Below are 16,025 nucleotides of genomic sequence, written 5' to 3'. Positions count from 1 at the left end.
ACTGTTACTTCAACAGCGCCATTTACAACTAAATTTAATGAATGAGAGAGATGCACCAGGTACAGAAAAAGCTCTAGAATTTATTTCCCTTAAATTTACGATTTATGTATCCGTTTGTCATAAAAATTAGTCTTTCCACTTTTTTCCCGAAACTACAAATATTCGAGTACAAAGTAACCGGTTTTGACTTATTTCTACTTAAGAAATAGTTAAATAATTAAGCGATTAGGGAATTGGGGACGTAAACAAAACCCTGATGAAAGAGCTGGAATATTACTTAAACAAAAGCTTAACCAAACCAATCTATAGCCGAGTACAGTGGGGATTGATTTCTTCGAAATACTGTATTAGATGTAATAAAGACAGAAATTTTTCCACTTCAACGAGAGTGACTGAAAAGTTGTAAATTTTGGAAATTTCCATGGTCAACACCTGGTCCTAAAACAAATTAGTTAGAAAACAAATGACTATTAAGTTTAACATATTTAGATTTTTACAGCTATGGTGAGAAACGTTTAAAATCTACAACAGCCCTGTCGCGTCCTTTGAGATATACTAATGATGCGACAAAAGAGGTATTTGACACTGACCGGTATCAGCACCCTAGGGATTTGGCAGTCCGCGTGTATGCACACTATGCAACTGTCTTCGATTCCATCCATTAGCCACTCGTAAGGAGCTGTTTGACTAAGTGCATTGTTTTAAGATTTAAAAAGTAAAGAATATTTTATATTTTTATGTACATTTCTTTGCAAAGCTATATTTAATTATAATTTTCTTTAAAAGTATATTCATATAATTGAAGAATATTTTGTATGTACCAGTACATCCACTACATATTTTATTTCACCGAGTAAGTTTTTATTATTTTATTTTTAATTGTAGCCCTTATATTGTGGCTAGCGATTCGGAATGTAATTGTGATATTAAAAATGCATTTAGAGAAGTCTACGGTTTTTACTGGCTTATTGAATAAACAATACGAATGACCTAGACTGTCACTGATGCGCAATTGACTGATTGCCCCTGGATGTTGGCTTCTTACAGAAACACAGCTTCCCTATCATCAAATGTCATAGCATGCCCCTGCCACACGGTATTTCCATAGTGCTACAGCTTGGTAAGCACTGATTGGTTGTCCAATCCATTATTGACAGCTATAAAAGGATTAATGTCAAAGAGGGAAATTGAAATTCACTTCAACATGGGAACTTCAGGATATACACTAAGTTCATCGTAAATCTTCAAGTGTGTATCAGAATTTGAGTCAAGTGTGGATTTGTCTTGTTGTCTGTTCTTTGACTGCCAGAAGAAGGTTACTTCTAGCCTACAACTCGTCGATTCATCGTAAGGTGTCTTCTCGACGAACCAAGATTTGCATATTGAACTATCTGAACTTTGTGAAATATGAACTTTTTAAACTTCACTGCAAGAATAAAGTTTTTCTTCATAAACCTGATTATTAAAGACAAATGAACTGCTGAATTATTGGGCTATAAGCTTGATGTTTCTATCAAAGCAGCTGAGGAAGACAAATCAAGAATACTAGAGAGCAAAAGAAGTACTACAATCTCGAAAACAAACTAGAAATCTTCCATGCCACAGGTGAAAAAACACAAACCTCTGTTTTCTTGTAAATGCATTAAACACACTTCCACTCACATCAGTTGAATTGGAAAGGGCATTCTCAGTAGCAGGACTTTTCATTACTAAAATAAGAATCAGATTGAGTGATCGGAGTATTGACCATCTTTGCTTTTTAAAATCTTATTACAAAAATTTACAATAATATTTTGTATTATGTTTTATTTAAAAAAACAAAAATTACCTTTTAAGTTAGAAGTTTGATCTAAATTAATTTTTTTAAGTTTTCAACTCAATTCAAAGCATTTTGTTGTTGTTGTTGTATGCAGTTTCCAGCAAACTTTAATAAATTTTTTCTATTTGTGAAAATTTCTACATAATTCAAAGGTAATTTTTAATATATATATTACACAGCATTATTAATATAATTTTGGAGGTTGCAGAATGTATTAAATTACTTTAAAAAATGAAAAATTATTATATCATTTGATTTCAAGATATTTTGTATATCTTAAAAATAATTAATTCTATCTCGGAATTTCTCAAGATCCCAGGAAACAGTTCACTTTTATCCTGTAATTCTGGGACAAGCAAAAGACCGGGAAATGAGAAACCCTAATTTAACTCTGTTTGGGAAAAATTTTTGAATTAAAAATACATGATTTCTGGTTTATACTGGAAGTTTGTATATAGTTAATCTGGGTCTCCTGCCTCTAATGTTTCCATGTATGATCTCATCTTTCATCTAACACTATTCTTGAGATTAAGGAAAGACAGACACCAGATGGTTGAGAGTGAAAATTTATAGATCTACAAGTTTTTCAGATTGCAGCCTAAAAATATGACCTTCCATTTAAAAAAATTTGCTTTTGGCCTGGCTAGTTTTCCCAGAATTGGAAACTGAGACTATCACCATTTGATAGAGCATACTTATAGAACATACATATAGAGCAATTTACTTATCAAAATTTACAGGATTTTTTTGATGAAACTCATTTGCCATCATTTTAAAAGGGGCATACAGATGGTCTGTCACTTTATGTATATATACCTTCTGTATGTATATAATCCCATATGTATATTATTCATATATTTATTTCCCCTATGTTCAGACAACTGGAGCAAAAAAAAAACCTATCTATTTTCAAGCTTCATTCCCATTAAGACTTTTGTTCAGTCAAGAACTATAACATATTAAAATTTCACCAAGGGCCAATGCCCATAAGGATTGTGTGTGATCCTTTATTAATAGAATATGCAATTTGATCTGCAATTCAATTGTTGTAGATGAAAAAATAAAACGTAACAATTTTTAATATTATTAATACTTTTATAATGTCAAGAATACTTATATTTGTCTAGCTGTGATATTGCTGAGTTAATATTTAGAAAAATATCCTTGTTTTTTAATATATTTGTTTTACATGATACACTATCATTTATTAGGAAAGAAAGCTAGAACATTTGATTTGGAATCTCTGTTTGATCACACAAGAAGAATTGCTGCCAAAAAGTTTCAGTCAGGCTGTAAGTATCAGAATATAAAAAAAAGGATTGAGAGTAAACTGATGAAAAAGTTTTAAATAAAACAAAAAATATGTATAATTTTCTGTTATTGTGATTATTTTACTTTGAGAATGTTATTAAAATAACTTTTACTGTTATTATATCACTTAACATAATTGTTTTTGAGATTTTTTAAAAATATTTCTTTATCCTAGCTCATATCGTTTAAAATATAATTGTAATTTTATGAAAAGATATTTAAAGTAAAAGGTCATCTTGTCTGTTTGTGTGTAAAATAGGTGTAATGTACAGCAGACCCCCTATAACACTACGTGTGCTGGGCTGTGAATGGCTCACGTATTTGTAAAATCTAATTGACTTGTGCAACATGGAATTCATATAACAAGGAATTATCTACAGTGTTATGGGGGTTCTACTGTATTCATACATAATTTCATATACAGTGTGACGATAAAATTCCCAGACCAATTTTATTACAGAAACACAAAAACAGATAAATTTTTTCATAGTTGTCTTTCAACATAGGGATGTATTGTGTCTCTTTGCTATGTAAATGTGTTTTGCAACAACTGTATAATGATATAAAACTTAATAAGAAGTCCTTTCTTGGAATAGCCTCATCTCCCCCTGTCATTTTTTTTGAATGGATGGTAGTACAGTACATCATCAAACTAATGTCTCTTCAGTTTTAGCTAAAGTTACAGGAAAAGTCTGCTGGAGAAAGATGTGGAGAGTAAGAGAAATATGGAAGCACAACAACACTTTTTTTTACCAAAAACTGTGCTCTAGTGCTGACAAGTGTGCTGGAACATTGTCATGGAGCAGGAACCAAGATGACTTTTCTTGTCATTGAGGCCACATCTGATGAATGTGCATCAGAAGCCTGAACAGCACACCAATATAATATTTTCCACCCACAGTTTGTCCTTCCAGGAAAAATTTTTCTGTGAATCATTCTGTTGAAATTGAAAAAAATGCATTGTCTTGATATGAGATTTTTCTGACTTTGTGCTTTTGGCCTTTTCAGGCTCAGCAATGTCACACTGTCATTAAGTTTTGAGATTGTACATGAAGTCTCATCATCTGAAATTTTGCAGGAGGTTTGTTTATTAAGGGGATTAAAGCTATTAAATTTTGGTGATTTAAGGTCCAAGGGGTGTGAGATAAAGGGAGTCACATGTATCTTGAGTAGGGTCGGACTTAATGACAATTTTACTCATTATTAGCATTTACATTTTTTTACAAAACCCATCCCTATCCTCAAAATTAAGCTTTTTGTCATTTTATTATAGTTAAAAATATAAAAAGTTTTTAAATAAAATATCATAACAGATGGCCCCACACATTTTTAAATGTTACCAGGAACATTAAGCAACTCATTGTTGGATTTTTTTGTGATGCACTTGAAAACAATGACAAGTTGGTTAGAATTCTGTAAATTAATGTCAGATATATTTTACATTTTTTAAAAATTAAATATAATGAAAGATTAATATCCTTAGTTTCAGCATTTCTAGAACATTTATTTCAATTTTAGCAAAAAAAGATAATGATGTACCAAAAGAAGAAAATTTAGAAACACAACTTGAAAAGGCTACACTTGTTCCTGATGCAAATGAAGGCAAAGATGATGACGATAATTGTGATGATGATGAGGAGGAGGAAGATTTAGTAAGCAACATTAAATTTATCAAATTACAGTAGAGCATTGATTATCCAAAACAATTTGGGACTGGAGTTGTTTGGATAACTGATCATGTATGAAAAAATTTATTAACCTATCCCATCTTGAAATTTTTCTTTGTTGCGTGTTGCTTTGCGTCAAATTTTCGTCAATGTTAAGCCTAATGAAAATTTTAAAAAAATAATAATTGTGGCTATTGTATTGTTAAAAATTATTTCTTTATTTTGCACAAACAAAATAAATATATTAAAAAATATAAAAACAAAAAAAATTATATTTCTGTAGTTTATCTAGTATCAAAAACATTCTGATTCAGCACAACACACGTCTGGACACACAGTACTCAGAAAAACACCACACAAAACAAAACAAAACTCTTTCTTTTTCTTGGGTTTATCTGGATATGTTAGCTGCTTGAGCTATATTCTCCGACGAGCTGAAGCAAAACACACCACTCATGAAGGGAAAAAAGTCTCATTCAAATACTGGTGTGTCCCTTAAGTACCCCCTCGACATGTGTCGTGCTGAATCAGAATGTTTTTGAACATAGATTAACTTCCAAAATATAATTTTTTTTGTTTTTATATTTTTCAATATATTTATTTTGTTTGTGCAAAATAAAGAAATAATTTTTAATGATACAATATGGTCACGCCAGTGCTGCTAGCTAAAACATGCACACCAACAAAAATAACATTGGAGTAGCCCAAGACATAGCCAAATATTGCAGCGCTAGTTTGCACTAGCAGAAATTTGAATTTGCTGACTGTAATGCTTTTGATTAACTGATATTTTGGTTGATCGGTATTCGGATAATCAATGCGCTACTGTATTAGTATACAACAATTTTTCACTTAAAATAATTTTTAAATCAAATAGTAAAAGAATCATTTAGTTTTGATTTTAATAAATATATATTTAATTTAGAATTTGGAGGATAAATTTTAAGTTTGATACAGAATTCTGAAAACTGATATTATTGAATTTTTGACATTTTATGAATGATAAGAAAGTTTAGAGCTAAATAAGATTGAAATTAAAAATATTCTATAAATAAATTATTTAACATTTAAAATTATGTATTCAACATAATTTGAAATGAATGAACATATGCAATATGAATATTATTCAGAAATCAACACACACTAAATAGTTTTTAGGATAAACATTTTTTAGTTGTATTCTTCTGTAACTTGGTTTGAAAGATTAATGTACGAGTATATCATTAATGCAGTTACTCCTCTTTAAAATAATTTAAAACCAGTGTTTTTTAATAGAATCTTAGTGATAACTGAAATATAATATAAAACTACTTAAAGCTTTAGATTTTGTCTTCCACATTAATTTGTTAATGTTGCATAGCAGTGTTTCTTCAAATTTATTACAATATGCAATTAATCTCGCACACACACACAGTACTCATGTAGAATTTTAATATCAATATGATATTTCAGTAATCAATACACAAAACATCCATTTTAATCAAACATGAAGTTGATATAATTAATGGAAAGGAATNAGCACTATTAACCGAGAGCGTTTTATTTTTGGCAAGTTATCGTTATCCTCTGAGCATTTTTCTGCATTATTTTCAGATTCATGCTTTACCTTTTGCAAAAAGTGTATGTAATTTTAGATTGCTTGCTTCTAGCTAAAAGATCTTTATAAATTTCCTTATATGGTGCTAAACACTTATGGAATAACGGAAAAACATCTGGCAACACCAGAAGCAGAAGCATCGAGATCTGGCAAAATTGAAACAATTTTCGCGAAGGACCATGTGTATGGAGACGAGAAAAGAAAATTTACACACTGAAGTACTAACAGTTCACGAAAATAATAATTTTTGTGAACTATTAGTACTTAAGTATGTAAAAACTTATTACATTTCATGTTGTATGAGGGTTTTACCCATTTCTCGAACCGTGTCAGAGTGAATCTGTGCTATAAAAGTACCGTGTTATACGGGGGATGTTACCAATTCTTGAATCATGTTAGAGTGAATCCATGCTATAGAAGTGCCATGTTATACGGGGGTTACCTGTACAAGATATTCGGTGTTAATTTGCATAAATCATCAATTATATTCATACTCTAGAAATGCAGCCCCCTTGTAAGTCAGTGTTTTTCTTCTTTTTCTTATTACATTCATCATTAAGCACCTTCCTAATTTCACCAATGAATACTTTAAATATAATCTGAGTAAGTTTATTGCATTGTGTTGTTCCAGTTTGTTTTAATATCTGTTTTCAAGTCATCATTGTTTGTATAATTTTGATTGTAACAAATTATAAATAAAGTAATGCTCATTTGAAAGACTGAAAGAGTATCAGCGAATATAACAGTTATATGCTTAAAGAATATATTAACATTAATTTAACTAATTAATTAATGAATTATTGACAAGACTATGTCTTGTTTATAAAATCATACTGCCATTTTATGTTACCAGCATAGAGGTATGAAGGAGTACATGTCAAGAGTTGATATTTGGCACAGAGTATTAGGTGCCCAAATCATTTGCGCATAAAAAAATCCAGACTTGTAGGTAGTCAGAGGACAGAGAACCAGGTCAAAATAAAATACAAAATGGCAACCCTCTTCTACAAACAAGCAAAACAGGCATCTCACCCCGCCAAAGTCAGGTGGGGGAGAGTACCACCCACAGTCATTCTAAGAAGTGAACTCTGACCTTAGAACTGAACACGAGTTTCTTCTATGTTAAATAAAATTTGTAATCTAATTTTGTAAATTTGGGAGTTCTTCAAATATGACGTTAAAACGGTTTTATGTCGTTACAAGTGAGTTTTTTTTAACATTATCTAGTATGTATAGTAAAATCATGAGACCGATAAAAATTTGACGTTATATTAGGGTTGTCGTTACATTTGATGATGTTATAATCGGGTTAAACTGTATATTGTTTGTGTAAAATAAAAAAATAATTTTGGACGATACAATAGCCACAATTATTTTTTTGAAAAATGCAATTTTTGTCAATGCGTAACGAAAATTTTTGAAATTTTCAACCTGGGCTGACTTGCAATGGAGAGAAATTTTGAAATTGGATAGGTTAACATTTCATCGAAAATGCATCATGGATGATTTTGTGGTTGTGGCCGGTGAGGTTTGAACAATTGCGCCCAAAAGCAGCGATACCAAAGAAGATTGGAGAATGAGAACAAGACTCACCTTGAGTGTCAAAGTAATTTCGCTTAGTAGTGAGTCTCTGAGACATAGTCTTGTCCCAAATACAGTTTTGCTGTTTTACTTATAATTTATATAAAATGGATACAAAATTGAGAATTATTGAGATTATGACATTAATTACATTTTAGTTATATTTTTTACAGAATAGATATTCAGAAATTCCCGCAAGCCATGAAATCGAGCTTAATCACGGACAAAAATCTGTAAGTTATTCATTATAAATTTAATATTTTAAAATATTTTTGAATTTATTTCTTGAATTTGATTTGATCACAATTATATGATTATAAAAACAATTTTAAAGTAGTTTTATTTTATTTTCAAGTATCATTTATTTTTAATTTTAAGCTTACAGAGATCTTATTTGTATATTTTTTCAAAATTTGCAAAATAATGAAAGAAAATATGAAGATTAAAATGCAAAATATTTTAAAGTAGAGCTTAAAATTCGAAGCTTTTAACCTTTTATTTGAAACATTTAGTTTTAACAGGTATTATTTAAATGAAATATTGAATATATGATGACAATGACAGATATTTTTGAAATTTTAGAGTATCTTGCAGCAGATTAAAATAAAAATGGGAAAATGTATTATATATTTCTTCATATAATTTATTCAAAAGAGGCAGATAATTCATTGTGATTAATTTCTAATTTCTAGTCTTTTTTATAATATTATTTAATGTTAGAATGATTAATATCAAATTCATAAATTTTAGTTTTTCTGATTTTGCTTTAATTTCAGAAAAATAGAATTGAAGTTTATAAAATTATAATACATATCATTTAATTATATATAAATTTTTTATTAGACTCTTGTGTGGTAAATTCAATATACTGTAAAGTGTACTTAAACAGTTGATTCATACTGTTATAAATATTCTATATTAATTAATTTAGGTTTCTTCTCTTGCACTGGATCCAAATGGTGCCCGCTTGATTACCGGAGGGTATGACTATGATGTCAAATTTTGGGATTTTGCAGGAATGGATGCAAGCTACCAGTCATTTCGAAACTTAAGACCATGCGAATGGTGAGAATAAATAAAATTTTAATGTTTATGTTAATAATTTTAATAGGCATCCACAACTGCCATAAATAATCGGGCTATAATTTGGAAATAAATGATTTTGAATTACAAATGCTTCTCTCTAGTGTCAAAATCATTTATTTCCAAATTATAGCCTGACTAATTACAGCAATTGTGGATGTTTATTTGCTATGCATCAGGTTTTGGTTGGTATGCATATTTGAATAATTTTAATGTTTATGTCAAACAGTTAATAAAATTAACATATATAAATTCCGTGTCTGTATTATGTAATGCAGCCATTTTCAATTGAGAATCAAATGGCTTTCTGGAAACCATAGCACATTTAAAGGGTGCCACAGATTAAACACTGTAATATGGAGTCACAAGGTTTATAGGAGTTGTGGAAACTGAATGGATTAAACATTTTTTAGAGGGAATAAAAGGTCTTTGCTACAGGGATAATTATTTTCTTTTTCCTAATTTTAGATAGGAAGTAAGACATTAAGTAATAAAAAGTGCATGAAACAGTCACAAAAATTTATTTACATCAATTAGCATGAATACAAATTCCACATTATTAACATATGCAGGACAAGGTGAAATCTGGAGTCATTTTAAATTGAGTAGATATAATGGGAGGGAATACTATTGATGACTGATGTTTAGAAGGATGAGACACATATCAGACATCATGAACTGAATAAAAGATGTCTGCCTTAGCATCACTGACAGTAAGTTTTTCTCCATGCTTTTTATGAGAAAGGAAGGAAATGATGATGCCCCAGAATGCAATGAAATGAGAAAGACAATTTTCTTTGGACAGTTATCACACCTTGGTATGCAGCAACAGCATCTGGAAATTTTTATCATTTTCTTCAAATAGCTGTCAGAAAAGTTTTTACAATCTTTATGACAATTGAATGTGAATATTGTTTAAGACTATAGAAAAGTTAACTAACTTTTCAGTTTTCTTGAGTAAAACTTCTTTTATTTCAATGTAAAAAAGTTTTATATCAAAATCATGGTAGTTCTTTCAAGTTGAAGACATAAATAAGCTTTTTTGAATAATGGAACTTATTGTAGATGTTATGATAAAAGTGTAGAAGATACTTATCAACTAAATTTGATTGTTTCACTATAGAATTTCAAAAAAGCTTGAGAGGCCATGTCAAAAAAAGTCTGAGAATGGCTGATATAATACATCTATTAGAGTTATTTAGTAGGATAGAAAAGTATTTTATACATTTAATCATTATGAATATTGAAAATTCATTTCATATTTTTCAAACAATCTTTTGAAGAGCATTTTGCTATTTATAAGCTGCTTTTGTATTCTTGCTAAAAAAAGCTACAGAATACCTATTTACCTGTCAACAAATTACTGTATTCTAAATGAAATAAAATAAAATAAACAAAAGTGTCAATTAGGTTATTCAATTTTCATGCATTGCGTATTTGTAAATTGGAGTCACACTACATAATCCATTGAGAAGTGGATTCTGTTACATAATGTGATATTAATAAAATATTAATAAATTTATTTTTATAATATAAAATTTAATTAACATTAATACCTAATGTCAGTATAATTTATATCTTTTTAGCCATCCAATAAAAAATCTTCAATATAGTATAACTGGAGATGCAATATTGGTAATATCTGGAAATGCTCAAGCAAAAGTCTTGGATAGAGATGGATTTGAATTATTCGAGTGTCCTAAAGGAGATCAGTATATCAGAGATATGGCTAAAACTAAGGTAATTTATTATTAGTTTTTATCGTCATGATTAGGTGCATAGATAGACACTGGGCATTTCTACATCATCTTTATTTGGAATACACAACTATAAGTAATTTATTATATTTTTATTTCTGGATGCAATAATTGTATTCGGTAAAATGTAATTTTTTTAATGTTATGAATATAGTGCTGATTTATGTTTATTTGGAAACCTGAAATTTACAATTTAAGATATTGGTTAGTACAAGTTTACTTTGATACTTTTATTAATTGTGCCCACCAATAGCTGAGTAGATAAAACCACAGAACACTGTTGTTGGTTGTAGATTTGCATCTGACTGTGTGGAGTTTTCTGAGTTTTCTTTACTTGTTTAAAACCTAAATAGAGGTCAGCATTTCACAGAAAGTTCTCCCAAAAATATCTTTGCTTGGCAGATTGCCCAAATTTTGCATTGCATTATTCTGTCAACCCCTAATATTAATTGATCTTAAAGTAGAGACTCTATACAATAGAAATATTTATCTTACTTCAATAGTTTCACAATATGTATCCTAGCTTTGTATTTCTCTGATATACTATCTTTGTGTGAATGTAAGAAATTATTATGATATAAATGGATTTTTTACAATTTATTATTCTATAGTTTTATGTAAGCCTTCTGACTGTCAGCCCAGGTGCTCCAGGCCTCATTATTTATTACTTGTCTGCTTCCATTGTAAGCCTGGCTAAACCTGTGATGGGCATGGCAGAAAATGTCCTCTTGTGATAAGGTGATTCAAATAGAATAAGTTAGGACCATTCTTTTTTTTTCATCAGAAGTGTTGTATGCTTATTAAAGCCAGATGTCTATAAATCTGCTGTTCCTAACATAAAAACAGATGCTATTAGGGAGGATGCATGCAAGTGGCACAGCTTGAAAAGTGATGTTGCAAATGTATCTTTTTCATATGGCTTCACAAGCACACAATCAGCAAACTGATTAGGTTTGGCGTATGCATACAATATTTGAGGTGGTGAATGACATCCCTGTTATCATTGCATTTACAAATTCTGTTTTGTACAGTTTGTTTTATTTAGCTAGAAGATTTGACTGAAGATTTTGGATTAGAAATAATTTCTTAATAAAGAAAGAACTGGTGTGCAAAATACACTTATTCCTAGATTATGATCTTTCAACAAAGAATACTATTTCAAGTAAGATTTGTTTCTTTTGTCCTTTGAATTAAGTTATGTATGATTATTTGTGTTAAATTTTTTATCCTCCTTTTTTTAATGTTGGTTATCTTAGTTAACTGCATTGAACTTCCTCCATTAAAACAACATCTGATTTTATGTTCTCACGTGACTGTGAAATGAATCATTATTAGTGTGAGATCAGGGGATTCCAGATTAATTCCTTTTCCATGTACAGGATGGAAATATTAAATTTAAGGAAGATCAGTAATATCTTTCTTCCTCTGTACTGATACCAGTTGAGAAAAAAAAAGGGTCATGTCTCAATTTGCAAATTCTATTATCTTCTGAGTGGCTGAAGATATAATAATAATTTGACTGGAATTTTAGGAGGGTTTATTAATTAAGAACGAAAGCCGAGGAGTTAGGCATAAAAACAACAATAATTTAAGAATTATAACCAACATATTTATTTAACAAAGTAATATAGAAATTTGATTTAACCAAAATGAATACAAAATTGTAATCTCAAGTTTAAATTATAAGAGGATTTTTAAGTTTAACTCACTGATCTAACAAGAGAGAGCATTTACATTCAAAGGTATATTACCTTAAATTGTAGTATGATGCTTTCTAACTCAGCAAGATCATTGAGAGGATTGGTGAATGCAGGAGGACTTCACAGGAGCACCTTTCTTTAATTTGTGTCAAGAACTTCAAATGAACAAGAAGTACACGAGAGAGGAAGCAAGAGCCAGCTTTTTGGAGGTTACCTCTCACTTTTATAAAGAAATTCTCTCCAATAAGAATGGAAGACAATTTCTCCACGCTTCTGACGCGTGATGGAAGCTGGGTGAGTTTTGTGGTGGGATGTATCAAGATGTCACGTTTGCTATCACTTTTGTTTGCTATCTTTCTCTAACAGAAAGTTCACTTTCCCTCGTTAGTGTATTGTTCTCGAAAACAAGTAAAATTTAATTATTATTTGCAACAAAAATATTACAGAATCTACTTGAATCAAATCAATAACTCCAGATTCTCACATTAGCTAATAAAAACATGTCTTGGTAGTGATGGTCGCAAAAGACAGAATTCAGTTGACTTTGGTGGCACAAGAAAAGAGCACAAAATTGACTTCTATGGCAAAAAAATGATGTTATTCTGTTGCTTTTTGTTGTTGTGCCGCATGTGTGCATCCATCCAAAAGCAGCTGCTTACTCTAAATCAAATGCTGCCTTAGGGTCACACTCAGCTTCATTTTTTTTCCATTGAACTAGCATGGACAGCTTTATTGGAAGTTTACACTTCAATTGCATTGTTCTACAGTTCATTGGAACTAGCTCTCCTTGACAAGGTTGTGAGAACTCTTATTTATAATAATTATTTTTAAATTCTATAAATTTGGCCTTATTATTGGTATTGTTTAGGAGTATCTGTCAGTGCTGTGTCTTTGTTAATAACTTATTTCTTTTTTATAGGTAAGCAATTTGCTTATTTTTCGTTTATTTTTATTGGCTTTTTTGTATTTTATTGACAGATGCTCCCAAACTTTAACTTTAAACTTTAATTAATTATTATATTTTAATTTTAACCTTTACCTTAATTTAAATTGTTGTTTATATAATTTATTATTGTATAATTTTGTTTGTGACCTTATGTTCATTGTATCTAAGTATTGTTTTGTTTTTTTTTGTGGAGGAGATGGTATTGCTCCCCGCATCAAGGAGTGTATCCAGTATGCATATTAAATAAAAATAAAAATAAAATAAAAAATTATTTTTAAATTAAGATTAGATTATTAAAAGTAAATCATGAATAAGAAAAATCAAGCACTCAATTAATAATATTTGTTCCTTGAATTATATGTGAATATTAAAATTTCAAAATAATTTGAACGTTTCTTTCATATTTAACTACACATGACTAAGTTATATTTTATAATAATAAATACCAAAATAAATTCTGTAGTATGCTTCTTGCCTAGTCTTGTATTTAATTTTACGAGATCTATGACAGCTTTTCTTTTCCACTAGACTTGTTACACCATCAATTAGAAACAGGACAAGCTTTAGAAAATCACATTTTTATTTCTTAGAGTNTAATAATAAATATCAAAATAAATTCTGTAGTATGCTTCTTGCCTAGTCTTGTATTTAATTTTACGAGATCTATGACAGCTTTTCTTTTCCACTAGACTTGTTACACCATCAATTAGAAACAGGACAAGCTTTAGAAAATCACATTTTTATTTCTTAGAGTATGCATTTCAGACTTTGAGTGCCTTATCAAATCTCTGTGAATGGTTATGAGAAGCACAGAAATGGTGATGATTGATAAAATACAGATGATAATTATTAATCTACAGGTAATTGAGTAGATATGATGGTATGATATATAAAGTAGTAATAGCAGTGAGAGGCAAACAATATATATAATAAAGTACACTGTTAAAACCATAACATTTAAAACTGCGACATTGCAAACTGTTTTACCATTAAAACAATAAAATAGAATGATGAAGTAAAAAACATGTGCACCATTAAAACAATAAGATTATAAACTTATTTACAGTAGAATCTTAATACGATGAAATAATTTTACTGTAAATAAGTTTATAATCTTATTGTTTTACTTCATCTTTCTATTTTATTGTTTTAATGATAAAACACTTTTAAATGTTATGGTTTTAACAGTGTACTTATTATGCATATTTTTTGCCTTTCACTGCTATTACTACTTTATGTATCATACCATCATATCTACTCAATTACCTGTAAATTAATAATTATCATCTGTATTTTATCAATCATCACTATTTCTGTGCTACTCATAACCATTTACATCACAGAAAGNAAAAATAATATATTATGTATCACAAACTAATAGTATTAAAAAATTATTAGATAAAAAATGTTCCTTGCAACAATCACAACTTTATTATACATTTTTTCTTTTAGGTTTTTTTTTCTTTAATTTAAAGTTACAATATGTAAAATTAACAATACGGTTACTTACTAAATTTCTTAAATGAGGGGTACAATAGAGATATGACACGTCACGGGGTACAATCTAGAGATATGACATGTCACGGGGTACAATCTAGAGATATGACATGTCACGGGGTACGGTAATGAAAAAAGGTTGGGAACCACTGTCTTAGAGTATGCATTTCAGACTTTGAGTGCCTTATCAAATCTCTGTGAATGGTTATGAGAAGCACAGAAATGGTGACGATTGATCAAATACAGATGATAACTATTAATTTACAGGTAATTGAGTAGTTATATAAAGTTGTAATAGCAGTGAGAGACAAACAATATGTATAATAAAGTACACTATTAAAACCATAACATTTAAAACTGTGACATTGCAAACTGTTTTACCATTAAAACAATAAAATAGAATGATGAAGTAAAAAACATGTGCACCATTAAAACAATAAGATTATAAACTTATTTACAGTAGAATCTTAATACGATGAAATAATTTTACTGTAAATAAGTTTATAATCTTATTGTTTTACTTCATCTTTCTATTTTATTGTTTTAATGGTAAAACAATTTTAAATGTTATGGTTTTAACAGTGTACTTATTATGCATATTTTTTGCCTTTCACTGCTATTACTACTTTATGTATCATACCATCATATCTACTCAATTACCTGTAAATTAATAATTATCATCTGTATTTTATCAATCATCACTATTTCTGTGCTACTCATAACCATTTACATCACAGAAAGTTGATAAGGGACTTGAAGTCTGAAATGCATACTCTAGAACAGTGGTTCCCAACCTTTTTTCATTAGCGTACCCCGTGACATGTCATATCTCTAGATTGTACCCCTCATTTAAGAAATTTAGTGAGTACCCATATTGTTAATTTTACATATTGTAACTTTAAATTAAAGAAAAAAAAACTAAATGAAAAAATGTATAATAAAGTTGTGATTGTTGCAAGGAACATTTTTTACCTAATAATTTTTTAATACTATTAGTTTGTGATACATAATATATTATTTTTTCTGCCATAATAACTAACTTTTTTCTGTACCCCTAAACAACCTAT

At 29.3% G+C, this 16,025-nt stretch overlaps 1 protein-coding gene across 2 annotated transcripts in view; it reads left to right on the top strand.

The window, feature by feature from the left end:
- The window catches only part of LOC111620734 (WD repeat-containing protein 70-like), a 36,447-nt gene that overhangs the window by 5,362 nt on the left and 15,060 nt on the right, over window positions 1–16,025 (top strand). For both annotated transcript variants that reach the window (XM_023362727.1, XM_023362726.1), the window contains exons 3-7: window positions 3,031–3,111; window positions 4,649–4,782; window positions 8,149–8,208; window positions 8,907–9,040; window positions 10,645–10,798. In XM_023362727.1, the coding sequence (XP_023218495.1) occupies window positions 3,031–3,111; window positions 4,649–4,782; window positions 8,149–8,208; window positions 8,907–9,040; window positions 10,645–10,798 (563 nt within the window). The remainder of the gene's footprint in view (window positions 1–3,030; window positions 3,112–4,648; window positions 4,783–8,148; window positions 8,209–8,906; window positions 9,041–10,644; window positions 10,799–16,025) is intronic.

The sequence above is a fragment of the Centruroides sculpturatus genome, unplaced genomic scaffold, assembly GCF_000671375.1.
Source record: "Centruroides sculpturatus isolate CEXI.00-Female unplaced genomic scaffold, Cexi_2.0 scaffold274, whole genome shotgun sequence".
Classification (NCBI taxonomy): domain Eukaryota; kingdom Metazoa; phylum Arthropoda; class Arachnida; order Scorpiones; family Buthidae; genus Centruroides; species Centruroides sculpturatus.
The sequence above is the reverse complement of the archived record's forward strand: the minus strand, read 5'-3'. Positions and strand labels throughout refer to the sequence as shown.